The sequence below is a fragment of the Nipponia nippon genome, unplaced genomic scaffold (assembly GCF_047370975.1).
Source record: "Nipponia nippon isolate SJK-2023a ecotype South Korea unplaced genomic scaffold, ASM4737097v1 scaffold_5, whole genome shotgun sequence".
NCBI lineage: Eukaryota > Metazoa > Chordata > Aves > Pelecaniformes > Threskiornithidae > Nipponia > Nipponia nippon.
The window spans coordinates 31,841,972-31,868,968 of record NW_028262369.1 but is presented as its reverse complement, the minus strand read 5'-3'; the positions used below and the strand labels follow the sequence as shown (position 1 = coordinate 31,868,968).

At 55.6% G+C, this 26,997-nt stretch overlaps 3 protein-coding genes and 3 non-coding genes across 17 annotated transcripts in view; 5 read left to right on the top strand and 1 right to left on the bottom strand.

Annotated features, from left to right (window-relative positions):
• The window catches only part of RNF220 (ring finger protein 220), a 227,854-nt gene extending 222,890 nt beyond the window's left edge, over nt 1-4,964 (top strand). For all 4 annotated transcript variants that reach the window (XM_009468165.2, XM_087731539.1, XM_009468164.2 and 1 more), the window contains one exon: nt 1,748-4,964. In XM_009468165.2, coding sequence (XP_009466440.1) covers nt 1,748-1,819 — 72 coding nt within the window. In that variant the 3' untranslated portion in view covers nt 1,820-4,964. The remainder of the gene's footprint in view (nt 1-1,747) is intronic.
• A 2,678-nt stretch (nt 4,965-7,642) lies between these two features.
• On the bottom strand, nt 7,643-14,625 carry TMEM53 (transmembrane protein 53). Its single transcript, XM_087734279.1, has 3 exons — nt 14,511-14,625; nt 13,812-13,924; nt 7,643-11,951 (listed from the first exon to the last, which is right to left on the bottom strand). Exons 1-3 carry the CDS (start codon nt 14,563-14,565, stop codon nt 11,289-11,291), a joined length of 831 nt encoding a protein of 276 aa, XP_087590405.1. The 5' UTR covers nt 14,566-14,625; the 3' UTR covers nt 7,643-11,288.
• Nucleotides 14,626-14,776: 151 nt separating this feature from the next.
• Nucleotides 14,777-26,997, top strand: part of ARMH1 (armadillo like helical domain containing 1) — a 17,158-nt gene continuing 4,937 nt past the window's right edge. Inside the window, exons 1-11 of one of the 9 annotated variants that reach the window (XM_087730553.1) lie at nt 14,777-14,867; nt 15,910-16,013; nt 18,288-18,501; nt 18,879-18,947; nt 19,476-19,642; nt 20,478-20,674; nt 20,835-21,459; nt 23,234-23,356; nt 23,855-23,927; nt 24,886-25,015; nt 25,885-25,962. In XM_087730553.1, the coding sequence (XP_087586679.1) occupies nt 18,296-18,501; nt 18,879-18,947; nt 19,476-19,642; nt 20,478-20,674; nt 20,835-21,459; nt 23,234-23,356; nt 23,855-23,927; nt 24,886-25,015; nt 25,885-25,962 (1,668 nt within the window). In that variant the 5' untranslated portion in view covers nt 14,777-14,867; nt 15,910-16,013; nt 18,288-18,295. The other 8 variants (XM_087730554.1, XM_087730560.1, XM_087730559.1 and 5 more) reach the window with 8 other exon arrangements.
• LOC148052122 (U5 spliceosomal RNA) lies at nt 21,314-21,428 on the top strand. The gene has a single exon (XR_015699358.1). It is a non-coding gene; the product is annotated as a U5 spliceosomal RNA (small nuclear RNA).
• On the top strand, nt 22,326-22,440 carry LOC148052121 (U5 spliceosomal RNA). The gene has a single exon (XR_015699357.1). It is a non-coding gene; the product is annotated as a U5 spliceosomal RNA (small nuclear RNA).
• On the top strand, nt 22,938-23,053 carry LOC148052120 (U5 spliceosomal RNA). Its single transcript, XR_015699355.1, has one exon. It is a non-coding gene; the product is annotated as a U5 spliceosomal RNA (small nuclear RNA).

Here is a 26,997-nt window from a genome sequence, read left to right as displayed (position 1 = left end):
AGCAGCTCAGCCACTAGCAGCGAGGGGTATCTAATGGGAGCCTGATTGCTCAGAAGTCCAAAGCTCAGGGAACGGCAAGCGTGCAAAGTCCACGTCTGCCAGCAATAATGTGCACTGGGAACAGGGAGGGGGCTGGTTCGAGGCTGGCCTGTAGGGGCTTTTCAGTGGTACTCACGACTGCAGAGCAAGCATGACTTGCACCTCTTTGGAGCGACATCCCTGTGAATTTCTTGCACCCATGTACCTGGGACTCCCTCCTCCAGATTCTCCTTAGTCCGGGGAGCTTCCAGGGGAGAAAGCCCCTGTCCTCTCTCTGCAGGTGCTGTCACAGAGCAGAAAGGACGCTTCCCTTTTGTAAGCAGCAGTGCCAGCTCCTCTGCTAGTGTCACGAATCCTGATTTAGTGCTAGGGATCACAGCACATCCATCACAGCTAGGGATGTCCCCAAATGCAGGCAGCAGTACTGAAGTAGTGTGGCAGGTCACGGTCCTGCCCTGCTGCTCAGTCCATGTCCTGCAAGCTGCCACACTCACTGCTGCAGGTACTGAAACAAGCCCTGCTAAGGGAGAGCAGCGACATCACTGAACTGAACGGCTTCAGTTCCACCAGCAAGCCCTGTGCAAGCCGGCAGGCTCTCACATGGCACGTCGCATCCCTGTCAGCTCGCTTGTCGTGCCGAGCACTGGGCATTAGCTGCTGGAAGGGCCTGTCTGACAGCAGCGAGCAAAACTTGGGGTGCTCGAACAGAGTCTGTGCTCAGTTCTGTGCAGCGGGAGGTTATGTTTAGGCTGCGGTCGGTGTTGAAAGCCAGGGCATCCCGATCTCCTGCACTGCTGCTGCTGTAGACGGGAGGCTGCCTCACGCAGAGCCATCTTTCTGTCATTTTTCCCCATCAACTGTCTGTCACATCTGCCAATCTAATGATGACCGACTTAGGTTGACCCCGATTCTGAGGCTTATTAACACCTTCTTGCTGTCAGGCTTGGTAACAGATGGCACATCAGCCCTTGTTTTATTTCATGTCGGCCGCCCATTACCTCTCCCCAGTTCACAGTTTACCGGTTTCAGCTCACCTTGGCAGAATAGACTCGTCTCCACAGCATCTCTGCGAGCTGGGGGAGGACAGGACGGGGGTTTCCTTCGTGCCAGCAGCTCTGCGGCTTTCGCAGGATGGCCGCGGCAGTCCCCCAGCGTGCTGCCCTGGAAGGGATGGCCCAACCCCACCATGAATTGGTTCGGTCATCCCGGCTGAAAACTGCACTTGTTCTGGCTGGGTTGGTTTTCTGCCTGCTCGGTGACCTGAACTGGCTCATCGGGGGCTGCAGGTGAGCAAGGGAAGCAGAAAGGAGCAGATCTGCCTGGCAGCCAGCGACAACAGTGCGGTGGGACGGGGGCTCAGGCCAATCCGTCTGCAGAGACTCCTCTCCCCGGAGCCGGTGAGCTTGGTGATGTGTCTTGGCTCTGGGTTTCAGCCTCCTGCAGAGCTCCTGCCTGCTCAGCCGCCTCGTGCCAGGGACTGGAGTGGGGCGAGGGTCTTGCAGGGCAGTCAAGGAAGGCATTGGGGCTCCCCCTTCTCACGGCCTGTGCCTGCTGTTGGGAGGGCATGGCCCTGCCTGGAGGGGAAGGGGGGTGGCCTTGCTCCCCCTGCTCCCGTGCTGCTCCCCGTGAGATCCCAGGCCAAGGGCAGGGTCACGCGGGTTGTCCTCCTTCACTCTCTCACGCTGTTCGTCTCATCTGCCGGTTGCAGGGTGCCAAGAAGCTCTGTCCCCAGTGTAACACCATCACGTCTCCCGGAGACCTTCGGCGCATCTACTTATGAAGGACCCAGCGGGAGGGCGGGACCCAGCTACTCGGCTCAGCTCATCACACCAAGGGGGAGAAGAACGACAGCAACAAAAAAAAGACGTTTTAAAATGTAAAAAAAAAAACAAAAACAAAAACAAAACCAACAACAAACCAGAGACTCCAGACATGGACTCGAGGATACAGGAGCAGTGGGGAGCCTCAGCTCCCAGGTCCCGCGTGTTGAGACCTCCTTCAGCATCTGCAGCGGGCAAAACCAAACCCTTTGTTGTGAAGCCCCCTTTTTTAAAACCAGTATTCCCCATTCACCCGTTCCCTGGAGCTGGCTTTGCATCGCGGATGGCTCGTGAGCCCTCCTTTGGACTGTGTTGTTGACCACTCTGCCCCCAGGAGACTGGGGAAGGGACCCTTGACAGAAAGATGTTAAATAACCTGTAACTTGTGTTCTTTGTTCAGTTTTTTTTGTTTTGTTTTTATTTGTTTTGGTTTGGTTTTTGGTTTGGTTCTGTTTTGGTTTTTTGTGGTGTTCTAGTGATAAAAAAAGGTTTAAAGAAAAAAAAAACACACCCAGGCAGAAATGAAGCACATGTAATATAGATTATATATGTTTACAATGTTGTGTATAAATGGGATAGACTCAAACATTACATACTAATAAGTTTCCCTTTCTTTTTTTTGGGTTGTATTTTTTTTAAAGAAGAAAAAAAAATGAGCAGAGAACATTAAACCCATATTTTTCTTGGTTCAGCAAAGTTTTGGCATTAAAGTCATTAGTTTAAAAAAAGTATATATATACATATATATAATATAAATGGTTTAATGTTCTGTGGTGTATATTTCCTCATTCAGATATGAAGTTAACAGCTTTTAGTAATGGCTGTAGCATTGCCCATAACTTACGGAACTTATGGGGAGTAGAGGAGGTGGATTTTTGTCATTAGTTGTAGCTAATGGGGCTATTTATAATAGAATCGTTATCCCCGGAAAGACACGGCTTTTAACTCCTCGCCGGGGGACCGGGCAGGGCGGGGGATCTGGCTCAGCCCCCTTTGCCTTTCCCAGCTGGGGAAGGGGCAAACGGTGCGGAGCTGGAGGGAGGCAGCCCGCCAGAGCGCTGCCCTCTCCCCCGGCCGGGAGCGCCTGCTCGAGGGTCCGGCTGACCCCCTCCTGCCTCCCCCAGGGCTGTAGCCCCTGCCCCTGCCTCTGCCCCTGCCTTGCTTTGCTTCCCTCCCCTCCGGACAGTGTTTGCTGGCGGAGGCTGCCTGAGCTGCTCCCGGTGCCCGCTGCTGCGGCAGGACGGCGGGGAAGCGGTGGGCACGGGGAGGGACGGCAGGGGACGGAGGGCACCGCTGGTGGCTTTGCCCGGAGAGGCTGGGCCGGCTCCTTCGCGGTGCTGGCTGCAGCGGGCCCCGGCGCGGCCCGGCAGAGATGCACAAGCCCTGCGGAGCCAGCCCTGCCCTGTGCCGGCTGCCCCCAGCTCCCGCTCTCCTGGAGCCTGCGTTTTGCAAAAGAGGTTTTGGCACTGGGGCTGAGAGCCAACCCAGCCCTGTCTCGTCCCCACGGCCACCCCCAGGGCTTGCCCACAGGCTGGGGCGAGCAGTGACGCTTCTAGCCGGAGCCAGAGGTTCCCCGCAGCCCCAGCTTCTTCCACACAGTCCCTCATGCTTGTTCCTGTCTCCCGTATCCTCAGCCTTAACCAAAGCTGCCATCTGGCCTGTTTTTTTGTTGATTTTTCTTTTATTTTCAGGACCCAAGAAACAGATACTGATCCATTTCCCAAGGCGAAGGCATGCCCTGTGTGCTGACTTCTCCCAGCCCCACGCCGTGCAGCCCTGCCCCGGCTCCCCGGGCAGTTGCGGGGTGCCAGCTCCCCGAAGCCAGAAGACGGGGAGATGGGGAAGTTCATCTCCCCCTGCTCCTGCAGGGTCTTTCCAAGCAGATCCCACCTGGCAGCACAGCGTGACTGGGGCATTTTAAGACAGTCTGGAAACAGCAGTGGATGAGGAGTCCGGAGCTGGGGCCCAGTGCTGCTGGGCTGCCGGGGCCATTTGGAGAGGGAAGGGCTGGGGAGGCAGGGTGCCCCAGGGGTGACGGTCCCATCACCATTCCTCTGCCCTGAGCTTGATGCTGTTTTGCGGTGAGCAGCTGCTGTCCTCGGCCTCTCCCGAGTGATTTCAGAAGGATCCCACTGCACTCAAAAAAAACCAAACCAAGTTGAAGGAGCTGTATTTTATAAGCATCTCGGCAAAAGGCAACAATTCCTAATTGAGAGTTTCCCAGGTTTCCAAGCTCATGACAGCGTGGTGGCCTCTGACCGAAGAGAGCTGCAGCCTCCCCCGCTCGAGGGCTCATCCCTGCAGAGCTCCCGGGGACCAGGGGAAGCCGGGGCACCCCGGGAGGGTCTTGCCTCCCTGGGGAGGCTGCGGGCAGGGGAAGGGGCTGCAGCGGTGGGCTGTCACTGCCAGGTAACCCTCTGGCCAGCAGCACTCGAGCAGGGGAAGGGTAGGCACGCAGGACTTTGGTCCAGGTTTGTAAAGGGGGAAAAATTTGGGGGAGGCACAGCTAGGCTGCAAGTGTCACCCAGCCGAGGCTGCAATGCCGGGGTGCCGGCACTGGGGTGTCAGAGGTGGACTTGGAGAGGGTGCAGTGGGTGGGTTTGAGAGGCAGCCGGGAAGGGGGAGAGGACAGGACCCCCCGCCCCAGCCCTTCCTTGGAAATAGACCCCAGGAGAGAGCCAGGCTTTCTGGCAGTGTTGTGGACCAGCCGTGTGCTCTATGTACGTATGTGTAAAACCATATGTAACTAGGCATTGGTTCTTTGTTTTGGGGTTTTTTTGTTTGTTTGTTTATTATTTTTTTAATTGTAAAGCCATCTCCTGTTTTCAAGAGGGGGGGGCTGAAGGGGGAAGGCTGGGGAGAGAGGCACCCCGGTTTGTAACATGCATCTGCTGCTTCCCCTCTTCTGTAATGAGTTTAAATGATTTTAAAAAAAAAAAAAAATGAAATATCAGAGTTACCTATCTTTGCCCAAAGAATCCCAGTTGCACAAAGCGATATTCCGGTGTGTCGATGATTGTGTGTCGGTGTATATTATACAAAGAGGTACTTGTCACTCCCGTTTGTAAACTACATTTGACATTAATTAAACAAGTATAAATCTTCTCGGGCGCTTCCCGCCTTTCTGTGTTTCCCTTTACAGGCGAGAGGCAGCGGAGGAGACACCCCCCCCCTTCCATGCTGCAGTCACTGGATGTGGGTAATGTCCCAATGGGGAACCCTGGTCCTATTTGGGATGCAGGAACAGGTGCAGGGGGATGCTGGCGCCCCAGCATCCCCCTGCAATGCTGCATCTCTGCCCCACCACAAATGGGGTCCCCCAACTTGTACACCCCCCCCAATGAGCCAGGAGGGAAGGGCGAAGGTTACATCTCAGGGGACACACACCACACACCCCCCCCCATAATGAAGTCTCATCGGCTGCATTAGTTGGGGGCAGGAGGCACCCAGCCCCAACAGATCTATACGTCCTGCATTAGGGGCCACTGGCACGGTATAGGGTTACCCCCGACAGCAAGGACCAGGAGGCTGCCGGGGCCGGGGGGGGTGGAGGTCGGGTTCCCCCCGGCGTGGGGCTGGCGCCTGATGCTTTTGGTTTACAAACATTTTTACAGATGGGTCGATGGGGTGTTTAACCTCTCCCCACGGCTGCATCCCCTGGGGATGGGGTGCTGGGAGGGGTCCCTAGGGTGATGTGAGGGGGGCAGCGGGGATGTCAGGGACCTCCTTCCATCTGCAGTGGCAAGGATGGGGAAAGGGGTGGATTTGGCAGCTTTTTTGGCTGGCTGGGAGCAGCAGAGCATCTCATCCGCTCACCAGGCCACTTTCATCCCAGAGATGGCCTGAGGCCAGGGTGAGGGGCAGGAACCCTCCCTCCCCCTCCACCCACCCTGCAGCGGGCTGCTAATATTTTATTTAAAATATCTTTAGGAAGCGGAGGGCCGTGATGTATCGGATGTATTGAGAAAATGCTAATGTGTAATAGCGTGTGTCAGGGGCCTCGTTCATCACCCTGCACCGCCTTCTGGGGGATCCATATCTAATTAACAGTAATGAATGAGGGAGCCCACCTAATGACAGCCCGCCAGTTTGTTATGGAAATGAGGCAATCCCATTAGGCAAAACACTTAATTAAACAAACTGCTCAGAGTGGAGGCTGGAGCAGGATGGGCACAGGCCTTTTGGGGAGCCGGGGGCCCTAGTACCCAGCCCCCCACATGCCGGGGGGGGTGCACAGAGGCTGCTGCAGCCCCATAGAGCCGGGTGCCCATGGTCAACCCTAGAAGCCGTGGGCCAGGGGAGCCAAGAGGGACCCACGGGGGGTATCCGGGCCGGGGAGGGGGCAGCGGGGCTGTTCACATCCCCCTCTTGTCTCTCCGGCACATCGATGGGCACAGAGGCAGCAGAGGCCAAACACAGATTTCCAATCAAACGTGTGTACTTGGCTCCTGCTCTATTGACACTGAAGCAAGAAGGGCTCAAGGTTAATTCCTTATCAATACCCTATTGTCAGCTCATTCATCACTTGGGGAGGGCAGGGGCTGCCCAGGCTCTCCCTGCCCCAGCCCCCATGAGTTTGGGAGGGTGACTGAAGGATGCCGTGCCTCCCTCTGCCCACCTCAGCCCTGCCCGAGTGGCTTGCCTCTGGCTGGCAGTGCTGGGGTGGGTACGCAGCCATGTGAGGCTGCGGAGACGAGGGGACGGGGGCTCAAGTTCAAAGGGAAGGGGATGGGGAGATACTGGGCAGGCAGAGCGAGCAGCTGCCCTGTGAGCCCCTGCCTCCCTTGCCCCAGGCTGGGTGCAGGACCTGTGCGTAGGGGGTGAATTGCGGGGTTCAGACAGTGCCCGTGGCCCCCAGTTGTGCTAGCCTGTTTCCCAACTGCCCCTCAAGCCCCCAGCCCCACGTGCAGGGGGGTCCTGCCAGCCTTTCCAGAGAGCAGGAAAGCAGGTCGGGGGGCTACAGGGACCCCAAGGGAGCTCCACAGTCCCAGTTCACCAGGGTTTTCAGGAGGGCCTGGCACCAAGCCCCATGAAGTTGGACCATGGTCTGTCTAACCACAATATTTTACGGATGTGCTTAAAGACAGGCGGCCCTCTCTGGGTGACGGAGAGGGAAGTGGTGCGACCTGGCCTGCTGACACGGGAAGGGCGGTAAAGCTATTCCTGCCGTTAGGCTTCCAGTTTTAATGTTTCGTTAAAGCTGAGAAATAGGATCTAGTACGACTTCCAGGGGTCGGCAGCTCTAGGGCTAAATGCTCTTCCATATTAACTCACGATCTCTGCTTCTGGGCACTGGAGTTTCTTCTCGCTGGTCTTTTTCCTGGCCTGGAGAGGGGACTTTTTGTGGGGGATGCTCGCAGGCACCGCGCAGAAGCGCGGGGCTGAGCTGCACCGTTGCGGTCTTCTCCAGCGTCTGCTCTGCTTGTCTCCTTAAACCAGAGACCTCTCCACGCAGGAAAGAGGGGTCCTGCTGCCACCTCGTGGAGCGCTGCTCCACGGAGCAGCCCACGCTGCGGCGGCCAGGGAGCTCGGCACGGCCGCCCTGGGCCGGCTCCCTCCTCCATCACCTCCGCGGCGCGATGGAGCCCAGCCTCACACCACCTCCCCTCCTTCTCTTTCTAGGAAGCAGAACACGGGGCTGGGTTGCTCGTATCCCTTTCCAGCCGTCCATGCTTGCTTTTCCATCGGCGGCACGGCTTCACGCGCACGCCTGCGCCTTCCCAACGCGTACGAAGACGGGGCCTCAGCCCGCTTGCTGCCCCAACACACAAAAGGCAAGAGCAGACTTTTAAAACACCTTTATTCGGCGTGGGCACAGGTCAGTCTTTGCCCAGGGGCTTGGTTTGCACTACTGGCACTGCAAGATGCTGCCCTCCTGCTCCAAAACACGACCCTTGGCTGGGCTGGATCATGCCCCCGGTCTGCCCAGGTCTCCCCCAGCGCCGCGGAGGCACCCTGGCTGCGCAGGCACCCTCCCACCGCCCGTCAGCAGCAGCTAAGCACCCTCCAGCCCAGGCACACGACCACCCTGACCGCTAACTGAGCAGCTTTTCTTCTTTTTAAAAAAACCTTCCTGTAACATCACCGCTGCCTGGGGAGAGAAGGCAGCAGAGGGGAGCGAGCTGGCAGCCAGGTCCCTCGCAAGAAACACTCACAAATGGCTTTCATTGCGGAGCAAAGGTTAATTCGCTCTCTTGCAAAATGAACCCGGCTGGGAGATGCACAACAGCAGCAGCTGGCCCCTGGGCGTCCTCCTCTCCCACCACCGCTGGTGTTTCGCGCACCCTGCTCCACCATCTGCGCAGGAGGGCCGAATTGTAGGAAAACGAGCTGCGGGCTCCCCAGGCAGAGATCGCCGCTGCCACATCCCGCTCCCTACCCACGAGGCAAGCCCAGGGACGCCCCGTCTTTCCTTACAAAGAGCAGATCTGCAATACCCCTCCCATAGCTCATCTCAGAGATCCACCTGGATTTGCCAAGATATCCCAGCCTTTGGCTTACAGCGTTCAGGCTGAAGCCTTTAGAAACGCAGGCTGCACCAAACTGTGACAGTTTAGCAAGGATTAAGGGTTTGAGGCTGGGTTTTTTTAAAATCCAGTAGTGCTGGGATCCACTCTTGGCTGTGTGCCTTCAGGCTCCAAGTTATTAACCTTCTGTTTCAAATAACAAGCAACGGAAATAAACAGGGCAGAAAGGGGGGGGGCAAGCATACATGCTGTATAGGAAAGAAGAGGGCAATATATCACACAATACATTTAACACACTGCTCATAATAATCATTAAAACTTGCTGGGACAGGGAAAACGAAACCCACCCAGGAGATTGGTGCTGATGGCTTCCTCTGTAAATCGCTGGCTCGCCCGAGATCCCCCCTGCTCTTACAGAGGTGTGTACACGAATTAGCCCTGAATTTCAAGTCAGTCTTGCAGCAGTGGAAATGCCCGTGAGCTAGTTCCCACTTGCCTAGCACAGGGCACCTCCGGCTGCAGAGCGCCTGCTCCCTGCCTGCTGCCCTGGAAAGCGGGGAGGTGGAGCAGAGCTGGGCCGAGTTGGGGGAGCAGCAATCCCGTGGCGGGGAGGCGAAGGTGGGGTGGAGGGTGTAGCTGACACGCGGGGAGCTTTGCCGTCCCATCGCACAGGGGGCTGAGCTCCAGCTCCTGCCAGCCACGCTCCGCAACAGCCCCGGTCCTTAAACAGAAGTTCAACACCCAGAGCAATAAACAGGAACAGCAGATACCCAGCCCAGCACAACGGTATTAATTCAGAGGTGTCTGTTATGGAGTGTTTAACTGTTCTGTAAATACTGAACCCGTAGAAACCAGCATGAGGGCAAGTACTAGTTAAATAACCTTTATCACCTCTGCTCCCTGAGAGTTCTCACAGTGCCACAAACAGGCTGGACGCTCAGAGGACGCAGCCCAGCTCCCCAGGAAGGCAGGCAAACAGATCACAGCTCGGGAGTTACGGCACTGACAGCGCAAATCAGGGGCCTGCTTTAAAAAGCTGGGAGATCTCTGCTGGGCTTTCTGGGGATAGGGGACCATGCCTGGATTTTACAGGTCCAAACCCTAGGAACAAGAATTTCTTCATGGAAAGCGGCAGGCTGAAGGCTATCTTACTGCAGGGCAGCCCTGACAGCTCATCTTCACAGTGGAAGCTGAAACTGGGATCACACCTACAGAAGAGTGGATCCGGAGCAACAGGGGCTCCTGTGCCTGGAGCCAGTTTTCGCTTTAAAAGAACTGAAGACAAACCAGGCCATCAGCCCCTTTTCAGTTAATTCTCACCTATCCTATACACCCCAGTCCACCCTTTAAAACCACGCCCAACGTGGGGTTAATTCTTTGCTTTAAATAAGCGTTGCCACAGGAGCCTGCTAAGAACAGTTGTGCTGGCCGCTGACCACTCTCCCTGTGCTTCCCCCTCTGTGAGGTGTTAGGGTTCTCGTTTTAAACTTCCAAACTATTTTAGTGCTTCCCAAGAGACCCCCCCCTCTCTGCGTTTCGATTCAGAACAGCAAGTGCTTTCTAACTGTGGATGACGGCACCCCAAGGGCGGGCAAGACAAGCACAGGGGCCCGCAGGCAGCAAACGTCTGTAAAAATCCTCGTGCTTTTTCTGTTCCTGCCTCTTGTTCGGACAGGCCCACAGCCCTCCAGGGCCTGCTCCCAGCGACCTCTGACTGGGAATTTGAAGTTGGCTCATCCTATCCACCACATTATTAATTAGCTTGCAATGCTGTGACATGGTGTAAACATGTTATTAGCAGACTCTCCTCTGTCTTTCTCCTCGCTTCTCCCCAAAATAAACAACAAAACCCAGAACCAAACATGGCTGAAGCGTGGTGCAATGAGCTGCTTTTTCACTAGGTGGAAGGAATTAATTTCTTGTATTCCTAGTACACGCTGCACGGACAGCAAAGACTGATCACCTGAAGAGAACATTATGGGGAAAAACATTGCATTTCGTGGTCATTTGTGGGCTGGAAGCGATTTAAGAAACACCCGGTATAAATCATAGCTCCAAGAGATGGTTTCATTTTTCTCTGCAGTTCCACCTTTCTATTTCTGAGGTCTTTTGGGTTACAGCTGTGCCAGTTTCCCTGCATTTCCAGATGCACAATATAGGCGGCTCAAAGACACACAATAATAAATGAGCAGTTCTCCAAGAAAGCAAAACTACTCGGGAGAACACAGAAGAGACTTGAAGAGAAACAAAACACAAGACACATTCAAAAAGGTTAAGTCTTTTGGTTGAAGAACACAAAAGTTATCACAAACATTTGAGCTCCTACCAAGGATTAGAGCTTTGACTGCTCTATCTATCTCAGCTATTTAATGGAACCAGATGACAGTCTGGTCGTACTGCCCTGCCTTTTCCAGGTCTTATACTTGGCTTCTGGGCCTAATCTCCAGCAGGGAGTAGAACAAGAGCTGAGATGCACCAAGAGAAGACAGAAGTCCTGCAGAGCTGCTTCTGTTTGCTCACTGCAAGATAAAATAAACGGTAGAGAGGAAAAAAAACAACAAAGACATTGAAGTGCTGTATTGTAAAATCAGTACAAAGCAACAGAACATGCGCATTGGACATCAGGGACAAGGAGACAACAAGGACAGCACAGAACAACACGAGACAGGAAGAAACAAATAACGCTCCATGTGAAATTCTGGTCTGTGACACCTTGGTAAAGCACATCAACTTCAACAATGCCAGGATTTCACATTCAGTACTTTAAATTAATCCGCATCTACTTTCTGCTATAATGTGGCTGGCCCAAAGGCTTTCAGACTTGTAGATGATGGGGAGAAAAAAACCAAACACAACTAAGAAGTCTCTACTTTCCTCCCTTCAAAGACACAAAGGCAAAGGGGGTGACATTTCCCATACAAGCTGAGCAAAGCAGAGGCAATTATTGGAGGTCATTACACCACTAACGAGGTGAGCCCCTGACACAGTCAGACAGGAAAGTCGTACAGAGGTTGCTGTAATAGGTGGGATACACCCGCATATGGCTGACGTGAGCCGAATCCGAGAAGTCTACAGCTTTCACAGAGACACCGAGCTGCTGCCGGGCATCAGCCATGTGCTTAACTTCGCTGGCCGCGATGATGGCGTCGGCTTGGGAATAGAGGTAAAGCTCAGGCCAGCGCGAGGGCGCTTTCAGCAGGGCATCATAGTGGCTCTCGTGGATGAAGCGGGTCAATGGGTACAGCAAGATCCGCAGCACGACAGCTGTAGTAGCAAAAGCGAATAAGAGGAAATACTTGAGCAGCACATTGGTGGATACCAAGACAGTTGCCAAGGCACGAAGGCTTCCTCTCAAGTTTCTTCTGCCAGGGGCACTATCAAAAATGGTGCCTGCTACTTTGAGGTTCTTAAATGGCTTGTGAGTGTGGAGCGCCTCAATGATGTAACGGTACAGCATGACACCACCGTTGCTAAAAACATGAAAAAGAACCGGTCTGTTTTCAATGCTGTAGTCAAAGAGCAGCTCCAGGAGTCGCCTGGCTGGGGTCTGGAGGGATCTGATGCCAAAGGTCTCGGAGAAGAACACCATCTTCCATGGAGCCGTGTAGCGGATGACAGTGCACCCCTAAGAAGAACAGAAAGAGACCCCACACACATTTAGGCTGTGCTGTAAACTGCATGGAGTAGGCAAGCATCAGTACAAAGAACGTGAAAATTCAGGACAGGTTTCCAACAGAAACCATAGGGCCAGAGGAAAGTCTTTAGTGTCAGCAGCCAGGCACCAATATTAATATATTGGATTAATATAATCATAACAGCACATAGTATTATGAAAAGGTTTCTGCAGTAGCAGAGGCCTGGATTTGATGATGTTTGAGATCCTTTCAAATCTTGTGCTACCTGGCACAGCCCCCGGGGACATTGCCACCCAAGCTTATATCAGTGTTAATCTTCACCCAGGAAGAGAAAATCATCTCCCTCATTCACAAACCTTCAGTATCAGCCATTTTGGTAAGAAGGGCCTGCTCTGGTACGCATCCAGTTCATGACATTGAAACAAACGTAAGAAGGAGGAGGAACTTCCTCCTGTCCTTGGATAGTACTTGTTTGCAGCTGTCTCTAAGACTCACCCAGAATCAAAACTGGCATGATTTTCATAAGCCTTTCCGAAACACTCCAGCTGCGCAAATGAAGAGCACTGGTTCAGAGATCCAGAACGCCTGAGTAATTGCCTTTACAGTTAAGGCCTTACATTTAAGTGTCGATGGGGAAACAGGATCTTGAAGGAGTTTCTAAGTAGAGTAGATGGAACTACATTTATAAATGCTTTAGATCTTTTCTATCACCTAAACTCACTGACATTACACACTGACAAACACAAGGCAAAGCCACCAAGACAGCCCTCCCACCCCGAGCTCCTTAAACAGAAAACAAGGAAGAAGGTATCAAGTTCTTAAATCAAAGTCTTCTACACCATCTTGCCATGGTTGCAGCCACTTCCTCATGAGGGAGCTAAGAAAACCCTTTCTCTCCTTTCCCATTCCTATCATCTTTCCTATAGAAAAGTATTTTCAAAAAAGCTGGCATGCTGCCATGTAACGTGCTCCTCATCTGCTCAGCAGCATCTCTTAGTCACAAGAGTCACTTAACAATTCTTCACTACAGTAAGCCAATTCATGACTCTTGCACTGGATTACACATTAACAATAGACTTGTTAATGTATAAACTTTGCCACCTATAGCTGAAACAGATTTGGATCAATACAAGATCATTGTATGCTGACCAAAAGAAAAAAAAAAAAAAAGGTCTAATGTTTCATGGGATCCCCACACTACAAGCTGGGGTCATTCCAGTAAAATACAGTATTAGAAAGGAAAATATCATAACTTAGGGAAGTAGCAACCAGACAGACCTCTCTAGTTCAAACCCAAGGAGTTCCTAGTGAGCAGATATGACTATCATAGGATGCCTGTTTCACAGACAGGATAAAATGAGTTTGGATTACAACATTGAGATGAATCATCCTCACAGGAAGGAAAAGCCAAAGGAATGACAGATGCTGACGTGCTCTGTCAGCCCTCAGCCTGGCCTCACCAAGCCTGTGCTGTGGCCTATTAGCAAGCATCATCTTTCCCCCCATGTTTACCTGTTTGGAAGGCCAACACAGTTCATGTCATTCCTGAATAATCTCACAACTTTAAAAGCCTTAAAATACTCCAGTGATTCACTCAATAGCAGAAAGTTTCTCCAAGGAAGTATTTTTGTCTCAGCTGCATGCACAAAGATGACATCAGCAACTGTTAGATAACGCTACCTGGGCTCCGAGAGACAAGGAGCTTTCAATGACAAGAGAACTCGCCACTCACTCCCAATGACTCTTCAGACTGAGAGAGGCTTTAGAGCGACACTACCAACATGCAGAAAAGAGGCAGTTTCTCAGAGAGCTGTATGACAGTGCCACAAAGATATAAATAAGCTACTCACCTTCTGACTGTAGATTGCGCTGTATTTGGCCAGGTATCTGTCTTGGCAGCCTGCCCAACCTAGAAGGATCACCACAGGCTGACCATCTGCATGGCCTCTCTCTGTACTGCTCTCTGAAACAAATCACAAGATTTAAAAGAACTGTCCTCCTCCGGTCTACCAGAATCAGAACTTATGGCAACTTGCCCAGTTAGTAAAGTTTAAAGGTAATGGTGAAGTGGGTATTAGCTTAATTTCTTGGACAGTTACGAATACTGCCTCATCCCAGTTTCACTACCTGCTCAGTAGGACAGCACAGTTGCAATCACTGCAGCTTCCCAAAGCTCTCCGCCGATGCAAAGCCAGCGGCGTGCAGATCGCTACGGGGGGCAGAGGGCCCCTTCTCACGCCTCCCGGGAGCTGGGCAGGCAGCAGAGACTGCTGCCCGCTTCCAGGGGGAAAGGGAACCGTCCTGCCCTGTCCTCCGGGAACTACCAGACATCCGGTACGGCACAAGTGTCTCTACGGCTCCCTCCCCCCATACCCTGACGGGCCGCCCAGGCCCGGTCCTCCCCCTCCACCCTCGGGGGTCCCCCAGGCCCGGTCCTCCCCTCTCCACCCTGAGGGGTCCCCCTGTCCCTCTTGTCATTGGGGTCCCCCGGGCCCGCCCGCCCGCCCCCCCTTCACCCCGGGGGCCCCCGGGCCCGCTCGCCCCCGCACCGCGGGCCTCCCCCGGCGCCAGCTCCACCGCCGCCTCCAGCCCGCCGGCCCCCATGGCCGCGCACCGCCGCCTCAGACCCCACCGGCCTTTCCGCTCTCCCCACCGGAAGCTCCGCCCCCGGTCCCTCCCGCAGCCAATGGGAAGGAAAAACGCCCACCGCACCTCGCTCTCTGTCCCCTCCCTCCCCACCTCCCACTTCCTTAGCAACGCGCCCTTAGCACCCGGCCCGGGCTGGGCGCCCCGCCCACTGGTGGTGGAAACTGGCTCACCCATTGGGCCGCGGGGGAAAAGGCGGGTCGCGATTGGTTCGGCTGCGGTGTCAGTTATTCTGCGGGGTATCCGCCCCCTCGGGGAAGGTGAGAGGGAGTGAGGGGCTGAGGCGGGCGCTGCGCTTAGCGGGGTTGTAGGGCCCGGGGGGTCGGGATGAGGGGAATTGTAGGGCCTGGAGCGGGGGACGCAGTCAGGGGGGCTGGGGGATAGGGTGGGCGTGGGGGCTGAGGGGGTTGTCGGTCCTGAGCTGGGCATTTGGGTCGGGGGGGGGTGGACACGGGGTCTGGGGTGGGCACTGGGGTCAGGGAGCGTGTGAGGGAGTGGAGGGCCTGGGGGGGGGTTTGGGGTGTGGGGGGGGACAGGGCCTGTGGGTGGGCTGGACCGGGTCGGGGGGGGTGGACACGGGGTCTGGGGTGGGCACTGGCGTCAGGCAGCGTGTGAGGGAGTGTAGGGCCTGGGGGGGGGTTTGGGGTGTGGGGGGGCACAGGGCCTGTGGTTGGGCTGGACCAGGCCGGGGGGGGATGGGTGGGCCTGGGGCGGGGAACGTTGAGGCTGCAGCAGATGGGGGGGGTAGGGGCTGGGATGGATGTGGGGGTCAGCACAGGGCCTGGCTGGGGGTGAGGGGAGAGCAGGGGCTAGGTTTGGGGTTGTGGCTGGGGTTAGCAGTGGGGCTGGGAGGCAGGGCATGCAGGTGAGAGAGGGGCCAGCGGGACTGCGGGTTGACAGGGGCTGGGTAGAAGGCATTGGGGTACGCTGAGGAAGGTGCATTGTGTGTGAGGAGGGTTGTGGGGGACGAGGTATGCCAGGAGAGGGTGAAACCTGCTAGGGAAACAGAAGCTCTAAGTTTTGCTTGAGGCTGGGCACAACCTTAATGTTGCAAGATGCAAAGGTAACACGAAATCGCTGTCACTCTGTCCTTCCATGAGTCCAAGGCTATCAGTCCCTGGTACCTCACACTCGGACTGAGGCTGACGCAGCACCAGCCTGCCTTTTGATCTCAATCTGATGATCTGGCAGCACTCTGGATGTAAAGAACTGCTGAATTGCCAGAGCCAGTTCCTAAATCACTTGTGTTTTCCTTGGCAGGAAAAAAGCACTGCCCTGACCCAGTCTTGTTTTGATTATTAGGTCCAACGGGCTGGGGTGGCAGCCCAGCACTGTTGAGAGCAGAGTTTGAAGCCAACAAACAGGAGTTATGTGCTGATGCTAGCACTGACAAACGACTCAGGCAAGTCATTTAACTTCCCTGTGTCTGTATGTTCCCATATGTAAAATGGTCATAATAAAAATATTCATGTACATTTTCAGGGTACTTTGCAATGTCGGCTTAAAGACTACTACGTCAGCAGATGCTGTTATGATAGCAGCCAGGGACAGATACCGCTGTAACCTCAGAAGCCTCATGTGATCATTGTTTCAAACTCTTCTTTTTTTTTGCCATTGATTCATAGACAAGCCCTTTGTGTCACTAAAACCCTCACGTCCAGAGGCTGGTGCTGGTATTTCTGAATAGTGGGGGGTTACTGCAGCTTTGTAATAAAAATAGGATAGCATTACACCACCAGCATCTTAAACATAAATATGGAAACGTTAATTTAGAATCAATTTTGGGATGTTTCAGACTGTAAAGTTCTTTTAACTAGATCTCTGTTGAGGACAGAGGAGCACTTTATGGGACTGTAAATTTCATGCAAACAGTCTCTGTGAAATACAGATTCCCCCTACACACTAGCTGTTCTCTCAATATCAATCATATGCCTTGCAAGTAATGTTTCACAAATATTCTGTAAATCACAGGAAAATGCTCGCAATAATGTGAAATATGACTTTCACTTGACTGTTTCACCAGAGGCCCCTAACAGGCCATTCTCCTGTCAGCACTAACATTTGTTATGGCTAATAACATTTTCAATCACAACTATTTTGGGAAAATGGATTTATTTTAAACCTGCTTTCCTGCAAAGGAGATCCTGAAAACGCCCTGCCAAGGACACAGACTCCTTACAGAGCACAGACCGTTAATTCCCAAATGAAATTTCATCTCATCCTAATTCTCAAATGTTGTTTCTTAGCCAGCTTTTTGAAGACACTGTTTGTTTGTTTGTGGGCACTGAGGTACATGTTCACCTCTTGGTCATTGCTTTCAGTTTGGTTCAGATAATAGCAACAGACTTTTGAGCAGGTATCTTGGGGATATTCTGGAACTCATTTGGAATATTGCTCCAGATTCCAGGAGAAAAGGTTTAAGAATTTTGTAGATAGGAAATTGGTAATCTTGGCGACTTGTGTTACACTGAAAGAAGCTTCTTATTCTGAAAGCCAAAGATTTTGTGTCATTTTAACTTTTTTTCTCTTAAAACACGCTTTAAATAAAGCCTAAAATGGTGCTTTGCTTATGTAGGAAGCCCAAGAACTGTATTAGACAAGGTGTGAATTCCTTTCTTATCCGCAGGCATGTTGATACAGCTTGCTGGAGGACAACACACTTGTGTTAATGCAGCTGCCTGTGACCTTGTCCGTCTTTCTGCATCTGTGTATGTACACAGATGCTGATGTTTAACTGCGAGGCTCCTTGAGATGCGTCTTAAAGCCAAACGCATACATGCCAGTGGAATTCTCACTTACCGGAATGAACAGAGAGCTTAATCCTCTGACGTTTCATCCCCCTACTAAGTGCACCTTCACATTTGTCCAGCTGGAACAGGGGATATCATACCAAGCCAAAAGTGGGCCAAAGAAATTTGGCAAAATACGGATTGCTTTATTTAACACCTGTGTGAACGGATGGAAGGAAGTGCAGGCAAGGGATGTTTCTGGAGCTTCTGTCTTCTTGCCTAGAGTTCCTATCATTTCAGGTTTTCTTAGATTGTTTAAAAACGTGCCATAGAAATAAGAAAAAAACAGAGCAAAAGTCTGTCGTGCCAAAGGGTCCCAAAGCGCTCTTCCACGGCCAAGGCCAAGCACATCTTCCTGGAGTGGATGTGGGCCCAGTCCAAATGACTGCCGCTCCAGCAGTGAGTGAGGGCATGCTGCGCCGCTGTGCTAACAGGCATTTACAGCCCCCTTGACCCTGTCACTTCCCATAAATCCATACCTATTTGTGCTCTCATTTCACCCTATTTATTCTCTGGCAGGTCAGATATGAGATGCAGTGTTCATATCATGAGGCTAGCGAGAAACCAAGGCTGGGGTAATGGGTAACATCAAAATGACTTTATTAACAGAGCAGGGAAGAGAGCTCCTGTGGTGAAGCCACCTGCCCTGAATCTCAAGTCTGTCACAGATTCATTGTGCAGCTTCAGACGTACCGGGAACTCTCCTTTTGCCTCAGTTTTCCTATCTATGAAATGAGTATAAAGGAAAATTAGATTAAATTAATGGCTAGTAAGTGCTTTAAGATTATTTCCCAGAGATTTTAAATGTGATTCTGGTGGTAATTCCTTGGTACAGATTTCTTCTGTCTTCAAAGCCCTTTCTTAACTTCTTTCTCACTTTTCCCTAGGCAGAAGAGATCATGACTTCTGTCAAAGAGCAGGAAGCCATCAGGAAGCTCATGGTTTTCTTGCAGGAATGGGATAGCGCCCACAGAGTCACTCGAAGCCGCATCCTGGACAACTTCATTAAAGGCAATGACGGCAAGACAGAACCAGAGCTAGAGCTGGAGTTCTCCCAGGGAGCCAGCTTGTTCCTGGCTCGCCTAGCAGCGTGGCTCAGGATGACGTATCTCTTTGCTTGGAGAGCTGGAGGTGGCATGCGGTAGTGGGGTGGAGAGGAAGGGAAAGTTCTCTACCAAAAATTCGTTTAAAGAATAAGCTTCTGTATGGAGACATCCGTATCCAGCGGTGTTCTGCAGGGTTAAAAAGAACCTGGGTATCTAAAGATGGAACTGAAGGGAAAGTCATGTAACCTGTCTCTCAGGGACCTAGAATTAGTGGTTTTTCTCATATTGGGATGAGCGTGCTGCCTCTGCACGCCTGCGAGAGGAAGGTCCGTGCTCTCTTGCAGAGAGAGTACCTGTGTCAGACCTCCACATTGCCAAAGGCCGTCTGGGGGACACCGCGTCGGTCTGTAAACCTCTCCTTAGCCTTGTCAAACAGCTACATGTACAGCACGTGCCTCAACAAGCTGCTCAAGTCCATTGGCATCTTCTTATCTGCTGCAAGCGGGTGAGTATAGAATGTCACTGTGTGAGAGGTGCCGTGGGGAAGGCACACGCGGGTGAGTAGATAAAGAAAATAACAAGTCCTTGGCAGTCTTTTTGGAGGGCTGTGTGAGCATTTCAGACAAGGCAGGCCCCAGCGAGGCTTGTGGTAGGAATTTCAAATGCTCTCAAAACGAAATCCACTGCTTCTGCGTGTCTCCAGAGCCACCGGGTCACTGACACGATGCAGAAGGAGTGTGGTGGGAGTCTGAGGGCGGAGACAGGGCTTTCTGCGCCTGCGGTTCAATATCTGAAATGAGCACAGGGTAAAATGGGAGCTGGTGACTGCTGACCCGCTGGCAGCAAGGCGTGCTGCTGGTGGCCACCTGCCCCTACGGCCCAGGCTGAGCCTCCTTGTCTTCGCTGCCCGGGCAGCGGGCACCTGCTGCAGCGAGGCAGGAGGTGATGCTTCCCAGGGGCACGGCGTGCTGACAGAGGAAGATGGGCTCCAAGGCAGGTGACGCTTTTGGCTTTGTTCCCCCTATCCTTGCAGACGCAGATACCTTATTGAATTTCTGGAGATCGGAGGCGTCTTGATTCTCCTGGAAATACTAGGGCTGAACCACCTGAAAGAAGAGGACAAAAGGGAGTCTGTAAAGCTGCTGCAGCTCATCGCAGACGCTGGCAGGAAGTATAAGGAGCTCATTTGTGAAAGCTACGGTAGGCGGCGTGTCCATCCGTGCTTTTTCTTAATTCAGGCGAGGATGTTCTCCCTGACCCCTGGCCCCCGGGGCCGCTCGCAGCGCTAAGCCGCTCCCTTCCCTCCACCTGCGGACGGCAGATTGCCGCAGCGTTTCTCTGGCTGGAAGGAGTTCAGAGTCTCGGCTATTGTTGAGCAGTTGCATTTCATCCCCTCTCTCAGTTTTCAGTGAGCTCACTTTCTTTACAGTCATTTCTTTTGATGTGATATTGCTGTCCTGCGGCTTGCAACTGCTCCAGTTAAACCACGAAAGAGTTTCCATTCTTACCTGCAGCGTTCTGTACCTGCTGCAAACTTTCCCAGACTTCCCCTCTGGGGGTGGGAGGGTTTTTTGCACCTCGTATCTTTTGAAAGAGCATGACAACATTTTTTTTCCCTGTTTTTTCTCCTGGGCAGTGGAAGCCAAACCCCGTTAGTTGTTCTGTAGTTGGGATTATGTTGTCAGAGGCCATGGGGCGATACCTGCCGTCACAGCTTCCTCCAAGGGAGACAAAGCGGCAGGATCAGCCGAGGGATCCTTAGCAGCACTGTTGGCATCCCAGTGCTGCATTCTCTGCTTGGGTAAACGCCCGCAGAAAGGCCTTGGCCACCTCCTGCAGCTGAGAATTTTGCCGACTGGTTTTCTAGTTGGTGGTGTGACTCCTGACAAGGACAAAGAACTTTTTGCCTGGCTTCTGTTCTTTGAATTGTGCCGCGAGTGGGCCGCAGCGCTGGCTTCTCTCGGGGTGCCAGTGAAGCACCCGAGATGGGCGACCTCATCCAGACGCACAACTTGGCACCTCTTTCTCTGCGCAGGGGTGCGATCCCTCACCGAATTCTTGGCCACTTGCAGCTCAGCAGAGGCTCAAGAAGACACGCAGGCGCTGATGGGCTCTTTGGGCTGCGGCAATCCCAAGTACCAGAACCAAGTCTACAAGGGCCTCCTTGCCCTGCTGCCCTGCGCCTCCCCCCGCGCGCAGCAGCTGGCTCTGCAGACCCTCCGGGTGGTGCAGGTGGGTAGCGGGCCCGGCTGGGGGCGAAGAGCGGCGTGAGCGCCCACGTCTGTCCTTCCCACGCCGGCAGGAGCTGGGCCAGTCGCCTTGGCGTTGGGAAGCGGGCGACCTGGAGTGCTGCGGGAAGGCCGTCCCGGCCACCCTGCCCTTTTCCCCCCAGGAGACGGTGGGAGAGGCGCCCTCCGTCCTCTTGGAGCCGGTGCTGGGCGCGCTGTGCTCGGCGCACCTGGAGGTCCAGGTCGAAGGTAGGACCCGTCCTGCGACCCTGGGCGCTGGCCGAGGGGGCCCGGGGGCGGCCGGGGCTGCGGACGGCCGCCGCCCAGCCTGGGCAAGCGGGGCGGGGGCGCGGGGAAGGGCGCCGGGGCGGAGAGGCCGCCGGGGCGCCACATTAGCATGGGGCTCATTAGCATTCGTCTCATTTGCATACCCAGGGTGCACCGCGGGAGGCGGCGCGGCCCCCGGTAGCGCTGTCCGCCGCCGCCGCTCCCCCGGGGCCGCTGGAGCCAGGCCGCGGGGCCCTGCCCCTCTGCGCCCCGGGGGGGGCCGGGCCGGGCCGGGGCGACGGGAGGGCGGCGACGGTCGCCGTGTGCTCCGGGGCGATAGCCGGCGGTGGGTACGTGTGCGGGGAGGGGCGCAGGCATACTCTGGTTTCTCTTCAGATCGCATAAATCTTTCGCCTTTTACTAAAGATTTCCGTGGAGAGGAACAGGCACGAGTGTCGAGCAATTTTTTGAGGCTCCATTTCGGTGGAGCTGCTCCTGTTCTGGTCAAAAGCAGAGTGAGAGGTCAGCGGTGTGGGGGGAGGTGAACGCTGAGGGAGCCCCCGGAGAAACAGCGGTGGGCTGCGCGGTCTTGCGGGCGGAGCCGCGCTCGGCCCGGCTGCCGCGGCGCTGGCACTGCTGCTGCTGCGGCCTCCCCGCACCGCCTCTACCCCCGCCGGGGCGGCCGCCTTCTTACCCCTGTCCGGCCAGAAGGCGGGGGGGCGGGGGCGGCCCCGTCTCCCGGCCCGGGCCGTGCAGGGGCCGCTGCCCGCTGCCCGCCGGCGGCTCGGGCTCCGGGAGAAGCGCTTAGCTGGGACCTGCCCCTCAGCGCTGCTCCCGCCCCGCCCGGGCCGCCGCTCCGGCGCCGCGGCGCTCCTAGGCGGGCCCAGCCGTTACCGCCCGGGGCTCGGCGCCACGCTCCCGCCCCGCTCCGGTCCGGAATCGGCGGTGGGGGCGCACGGCGGCCCCTCCCGGAGCCGATCCTCCGCCTCTGCGCGGCGCTGCCCGCGGGGACGACGTGCCCGCTGCCGCTCGCTGTCCCCGGCCGCCCCGCTCCGCTCCGCTCCGCCGCCCCGTCCCCGACCGGGCACCGAGCGGCCCCGCCCAGCGCTGCCTCCCGCGTTGCGGCGGGGGCGGGGCGGGCCGCTCATTAGCATGTCGCTGATTAGCATGCCCAGGGTGCAGTGCGGGGCCGCGCGCGCCGGGCCCGCTGGCCGCCCGCCCGCCGCTCCGAGCCGGCCGGGCCGCCGAGCTCGGCCCCGCCGGGGCTGTCGGTGGCGCGGCGAGCCGGTGTCGGGGCGCGGAGGGGGGGTGGAACGGGGGACGAAGGGTCGCCGTATGCTACGGGGCGGCAGCCGGTGGTGGGTTTGTGAGCGGGGGGAAAACAGGTTATACTCTGGTTTCTCTTCAGATCGCATAAATCTTTCGCCTTTTACTAAAGATTTCCGTGGAGAGGAACAGGCACGAGTGTCGAGCAATTTTTTGAGGCTCCATTTCGGTGGAGCTGCTCCTTTTCCTGGTCAAAAACAGAGTTGTTTCGGAAATAACGGTCACCCCGCACAGGGCTCCTGCGCGGGCGGCTTACGTCCCCAGGCGGGGACAGCGACACGCGCGATCGTCATGGCTGGGGGCGGAGGGAGGCGGGGGCAGGCGAGAGCCGCCGCGGGCCCGCACCGGCCGCCGCAGCGCCGCCCCCGCTGCCCGGGCCGCTCCGCGCCGCCCCCGCCCGGCGGAGCCGCCGCCCCCCGAGCCCGCGCCTCGGCACCGCCCGGCCGCTCTGCATACCCAGGGGGCAGCGCGGCAGCGCGGCGCTCCCTGCCCGCCCGCCGCCCGCCGCCGCGCCCGCTCCCGTCGCCGCTCCGAGCCGCCGGGGCCTGCGCGGCTGCTGCGGCCGCGGCGGGGCCGGGCCGGGGTCCGCGGGGCCGGGAGCGGGCGGGCGCCCGTCGCCCTGAGTTGCGGGGCGTGGGGCAGGCGGGCGGTGCGGCGGGGGCGGTGCGAAGGTCATGCTCCGGTTTCTCTTCAGATCGTATAAATCTTTCGCCTTTTACTAAAGATTTCCGTGGAGAGGAACAAGTCTGAGTGTTTGACCAATTTTTCGAGGCTCCATTTCGGTGGAGCTGCCTTTTTTTCTGGTTAAAAACAGGTCGAGCTTTATGGTGGCGGTTGCCGCAGTTACAGCTGTGAGTCCCTCAAGGTCCGATGCTGGGGTGGCCGCAGCCGGCAGAGCCCTCGCCGTCACGAGCAGATCCCGATCCCTGCTCCCACCCCCTCTGCTGACAGGGTCTCCCCTCTCCCCCAGCCACCCAGCTGCTGAAGGCCCTCCTGGCCCGCGGGGCGCGGCCAGCCCTGCTGCAGGGGCTGGTCGCGTTACTGACGCCACCCGGGAAGAAAGCGTTTACCTTCCGCGACGAGACCGCCAAAGGTAAAAGAGCTGCCCGAGGCCTCCGGGCACGCAGCAGGCCATGGCCTGACAGGGCGAGCAAGGGGGTGTTCTCCCAAGGTCCCTCATCCCCTTCTGCAGGGCTCTGCCGTCGCCCCTTGAGGCGAGGGGCGCAGCAGCGAGGGCTGCCCGGGTCAAGGCAGTGCTTGCCTGCAGCACCGGCGCTAGCGCGGGGGCCGCCAGAGACCCGCTGGGGTCTGCTGGGCGAGGATGATGAAGAGTTCCCGGCCCGGGTGTTTCCCGCCCTGACTCAGCAGAGCAGGCGGCGGCGCCCCAGGCTCTCTGAGCTGTGGGCATCATGCCCACAGATCCTTGCGGGGTGCTACGTGCGATACGTAGCCCAGGGTTTCCCTAAGGCGCGTTTCCTGAAAAACTACATCCTCCTGTCATGCTAGCAGTGTAACTCCACCTCCCCTCCTTTCTAACACCTTAGAAGTGTTTCAAAGCATCGTTCTCACCTTCCTAATGTTCCTTACGCAGACCCAACCGCACTTTCCCCGAGGGAGCCCGTGCTGGTGTATGTTCAGCAGGCAGCTGCCGCAAAAGTCATTGGGTAAGAAACTCTGGAGCAAAACCCAGAGCAGCATAAAAGGGACCTTAGAGAAGTGGCTTCCTCCGGGCAGGGAAGGACCAGGACGCATTCCTCCCGGGGAGCATCCACCTCTGGCGCTGCTCTCTGGCTGAGAACCCCAGCTCTGCCAAGTCTCCGGTGCTAGGCTGTTCGGAGATGGGGTGCGTTCAGGAACGGGGCAGAGCTGCCGCCTGCAGGTAGCGGTGCTCAGCCCCGCCTGCTGCTGGCACTGGAGACGTGGAGTCCCATCCGCTCTGGCCCTGTCTGCTGTCACAGTGTCCCCTTTATGGCTGGGCTGGAAGCAACGCGCGTGCTCTGCCGCAGCACAGGGCTGAAGGGTGCTGTATTGCTCATGGCCACTGCATTTTCCCCATAGCTGGGAGCCACAGTGAGCAGGGAAACACCCTTATTTAACATCAGCCGCCCAATGGAAGAATCTAGTGCCTATGATTGACTGCAGAATCCTTAAGGAAATTTGTGCTAAAATTGGTTCATTCAGTATGAATTTCCTGCAGTGTCCACAAGATAGTGCTATCAGAACACTTTTCCTGCAAAAGCCGATGACAGAAAACCCTTGGTGGGTAGGGAGACATACAGGAGCGTCTTCCAGGGAGGTGCTCACGGAAGTAATGGTGGTGGTGGCTGAGTCCTGGGTTCTTTATGGTCACACAAGAAACTTGCTAGATTGTAGTACACACCAGGATGCTCCTGCCAGTCATTAAAGAATTGGTTCTCAGTAAGCCCAGACATTAAAGAATGGCTAATCCATGCACAGCCAAACATTTCTTGTTTATTTTGGGACTCTCCTGTCCGTTGGTGCTGCTGGGCAGGGTAGGAACACACCAGTTTCCATTGGGGTCACGCCAAGAGGCCCAGACTCACTTTGTTGTGTGCTGCTTCCCCCACGCGGGGTAGGTGCTGATGGCCTGTCTCCTTGCAGCGTGTTAGCCAAGGAATCCACAGAAGTGGCCAAAGAGCTGGTCCAGCTGAACGCGGTACGTGGCCTGATGGTCGCTGTGGGGAACCTGGATCACGTGGCCAGCCAGCGACATGCCAGCGTCTCCCTGGAGGTGAGCGTGGCGGTACACGGCAGCGCACATCGTAGCACGGGGTCTGCTCCCGGAGCGCCTGAGCAGAAACGCTCCCTACACCTTGGGGTTTTTTTTTGCCCAAGCACGGCAGACACAGTTTCACAAAGTGTCACAAAGGCAGAAGTGACACTTCCTTCAGGAAAGAGCCGTATTTCCCCTCCTGCCTGCCTCGCTCCTGCCACCCACCACACGTAGGGTGCTGGGGAGCCAACGGTGGTCCCCACACCTCTGTTCTACCCCCGGGCCTGCTGTGGGTAGCAAGCACAGACAGGGCTAAGGGGCTAACCAAGACAATGTGCCTGGAGCAAGACACTGGCACAGAAGTATAAGCAGGCTATTTTTTCCTGCTGGTGCTGGGTAAAGAGTTTTGGCCTGCCTCAGCACAGCTCTGCCTGTGTAACAGCCGCAGGGAAGGACCATGCTGTCAGTAGATGGGAAGGGCTGAATGAGTGGCGGCCGAGAACCAGGCTGCTCGGGCTGAAAGAGGGTTTACAAACCTACATGGTGATGCAGAGGGTCGGTGCACCGACGGCACAGCAGGATGAACCCCCTGGCAACCGCTGCACTGCAAGCACTGAAACACCCTCCCTCCTCTTGTCAGCGAAGGTGGGAACTGGCACTGCGGGAGGGCAGGGGGGAACAAGGTGAGGCTTGAGCAGCGCCCCACAGGTTCCTCTCGGTGCGTTCGTGAAGTGCCATCAGCAGCACCGGCGCTACAGGAGGTGGGTCAGAGACTCACTGGCATGCGACACAGGTTATCTGGAGCTACCTCGTCCATGCAGCTCTACCCTCTACACACAAGGCTCGCATCCCTTCTCCCTACACACCAGCTCTCTGTTCTGTTGCAGTATTTTGTCCACACGTTTCCCTTTGTGGAGGAGTGCGTAAAGAAGACACTAGGACACACACTGTTCCAGCGCTTTATGGTAAACATGCCTCCCTTACGGGGTTTATTAGCGGCCCTGCGACCTTGGTCTGGTTTGCAGGGATGTAGGGACTGTCTTACGCAAGGCATCCAGTCTTGCCTAGGAGCCCAGGAATAAAGCAACCCACCCTTTGAGAAGTGTTCATCTTCAGTCTCGGTGTTCAGGAAGATAATTGCTCTGACTCAGCCCCGAGACAGAGCAAGGAGGGATCTCGGACTACTGCCACTTCTGTGACAGTGGGAACTCGATGTCAGAAGTGTGAGCTGAAGGGCCATCGAGGCAAGACGTGACTTGAGCTCCTCCCAATCAGGTCCCTCCTCACTATAGCTCCCGGGGTGGATATACAGATTAGTAAGCAATGTTAGGTCCAGGGAGGGAAGGTGGAACAAACAAGGGGCAACATCTTGTTCCTTGCACCCAGGTCCCTCCTTACTCACCCCAAGACACCACTGGGCAAGGCTGGATAATCCAAGTACAGTAACATCTGAAGTGGAACAGGACTGCCTTGCTTTAGTCCAAACTCAGTAGGGCATAACAGCCCTTTTACTCTGGATGTGCCACCTTAACGTGATGCAGGGAAGGCCCAGGAACAAGTCAGCTTTGACAGCTCAGAGGCCCTTAGAGCGCTCAGCCCCACACTGCTTCCAGCACCTAAACTGTTGATCACACAGTGCCCCAGCTGTGGGGGAGGATCCCCTCAGGGTTGAAGTATCCCTGCTCTAGCTGCTTGTCACTGCTGCTGGCCCAATCCCATTAAGATCCTAACTCTTTTGCTGCCTTTTCCAGGACAGTCCCGAGACCTGGTACACAAAAATGGATCCAGTCCAGGCTGAAAAACTGGCCTCCAATATGGTAGATGTCCCCAGAGACATGGCAAGGATGCAGTCCACAGGTGTGTGTAGAGCTGGGGGCACGGACACTTAAATTACACCCTTTACTTTCAGGGGGAGAAGGCAGCTCAGGAAGCGGGAGAGCAGGGTGGGGGTCTAGGGCAGAAGGGAGTAAGAGTGGAAGGATGCCTTTGTAATCTGATGT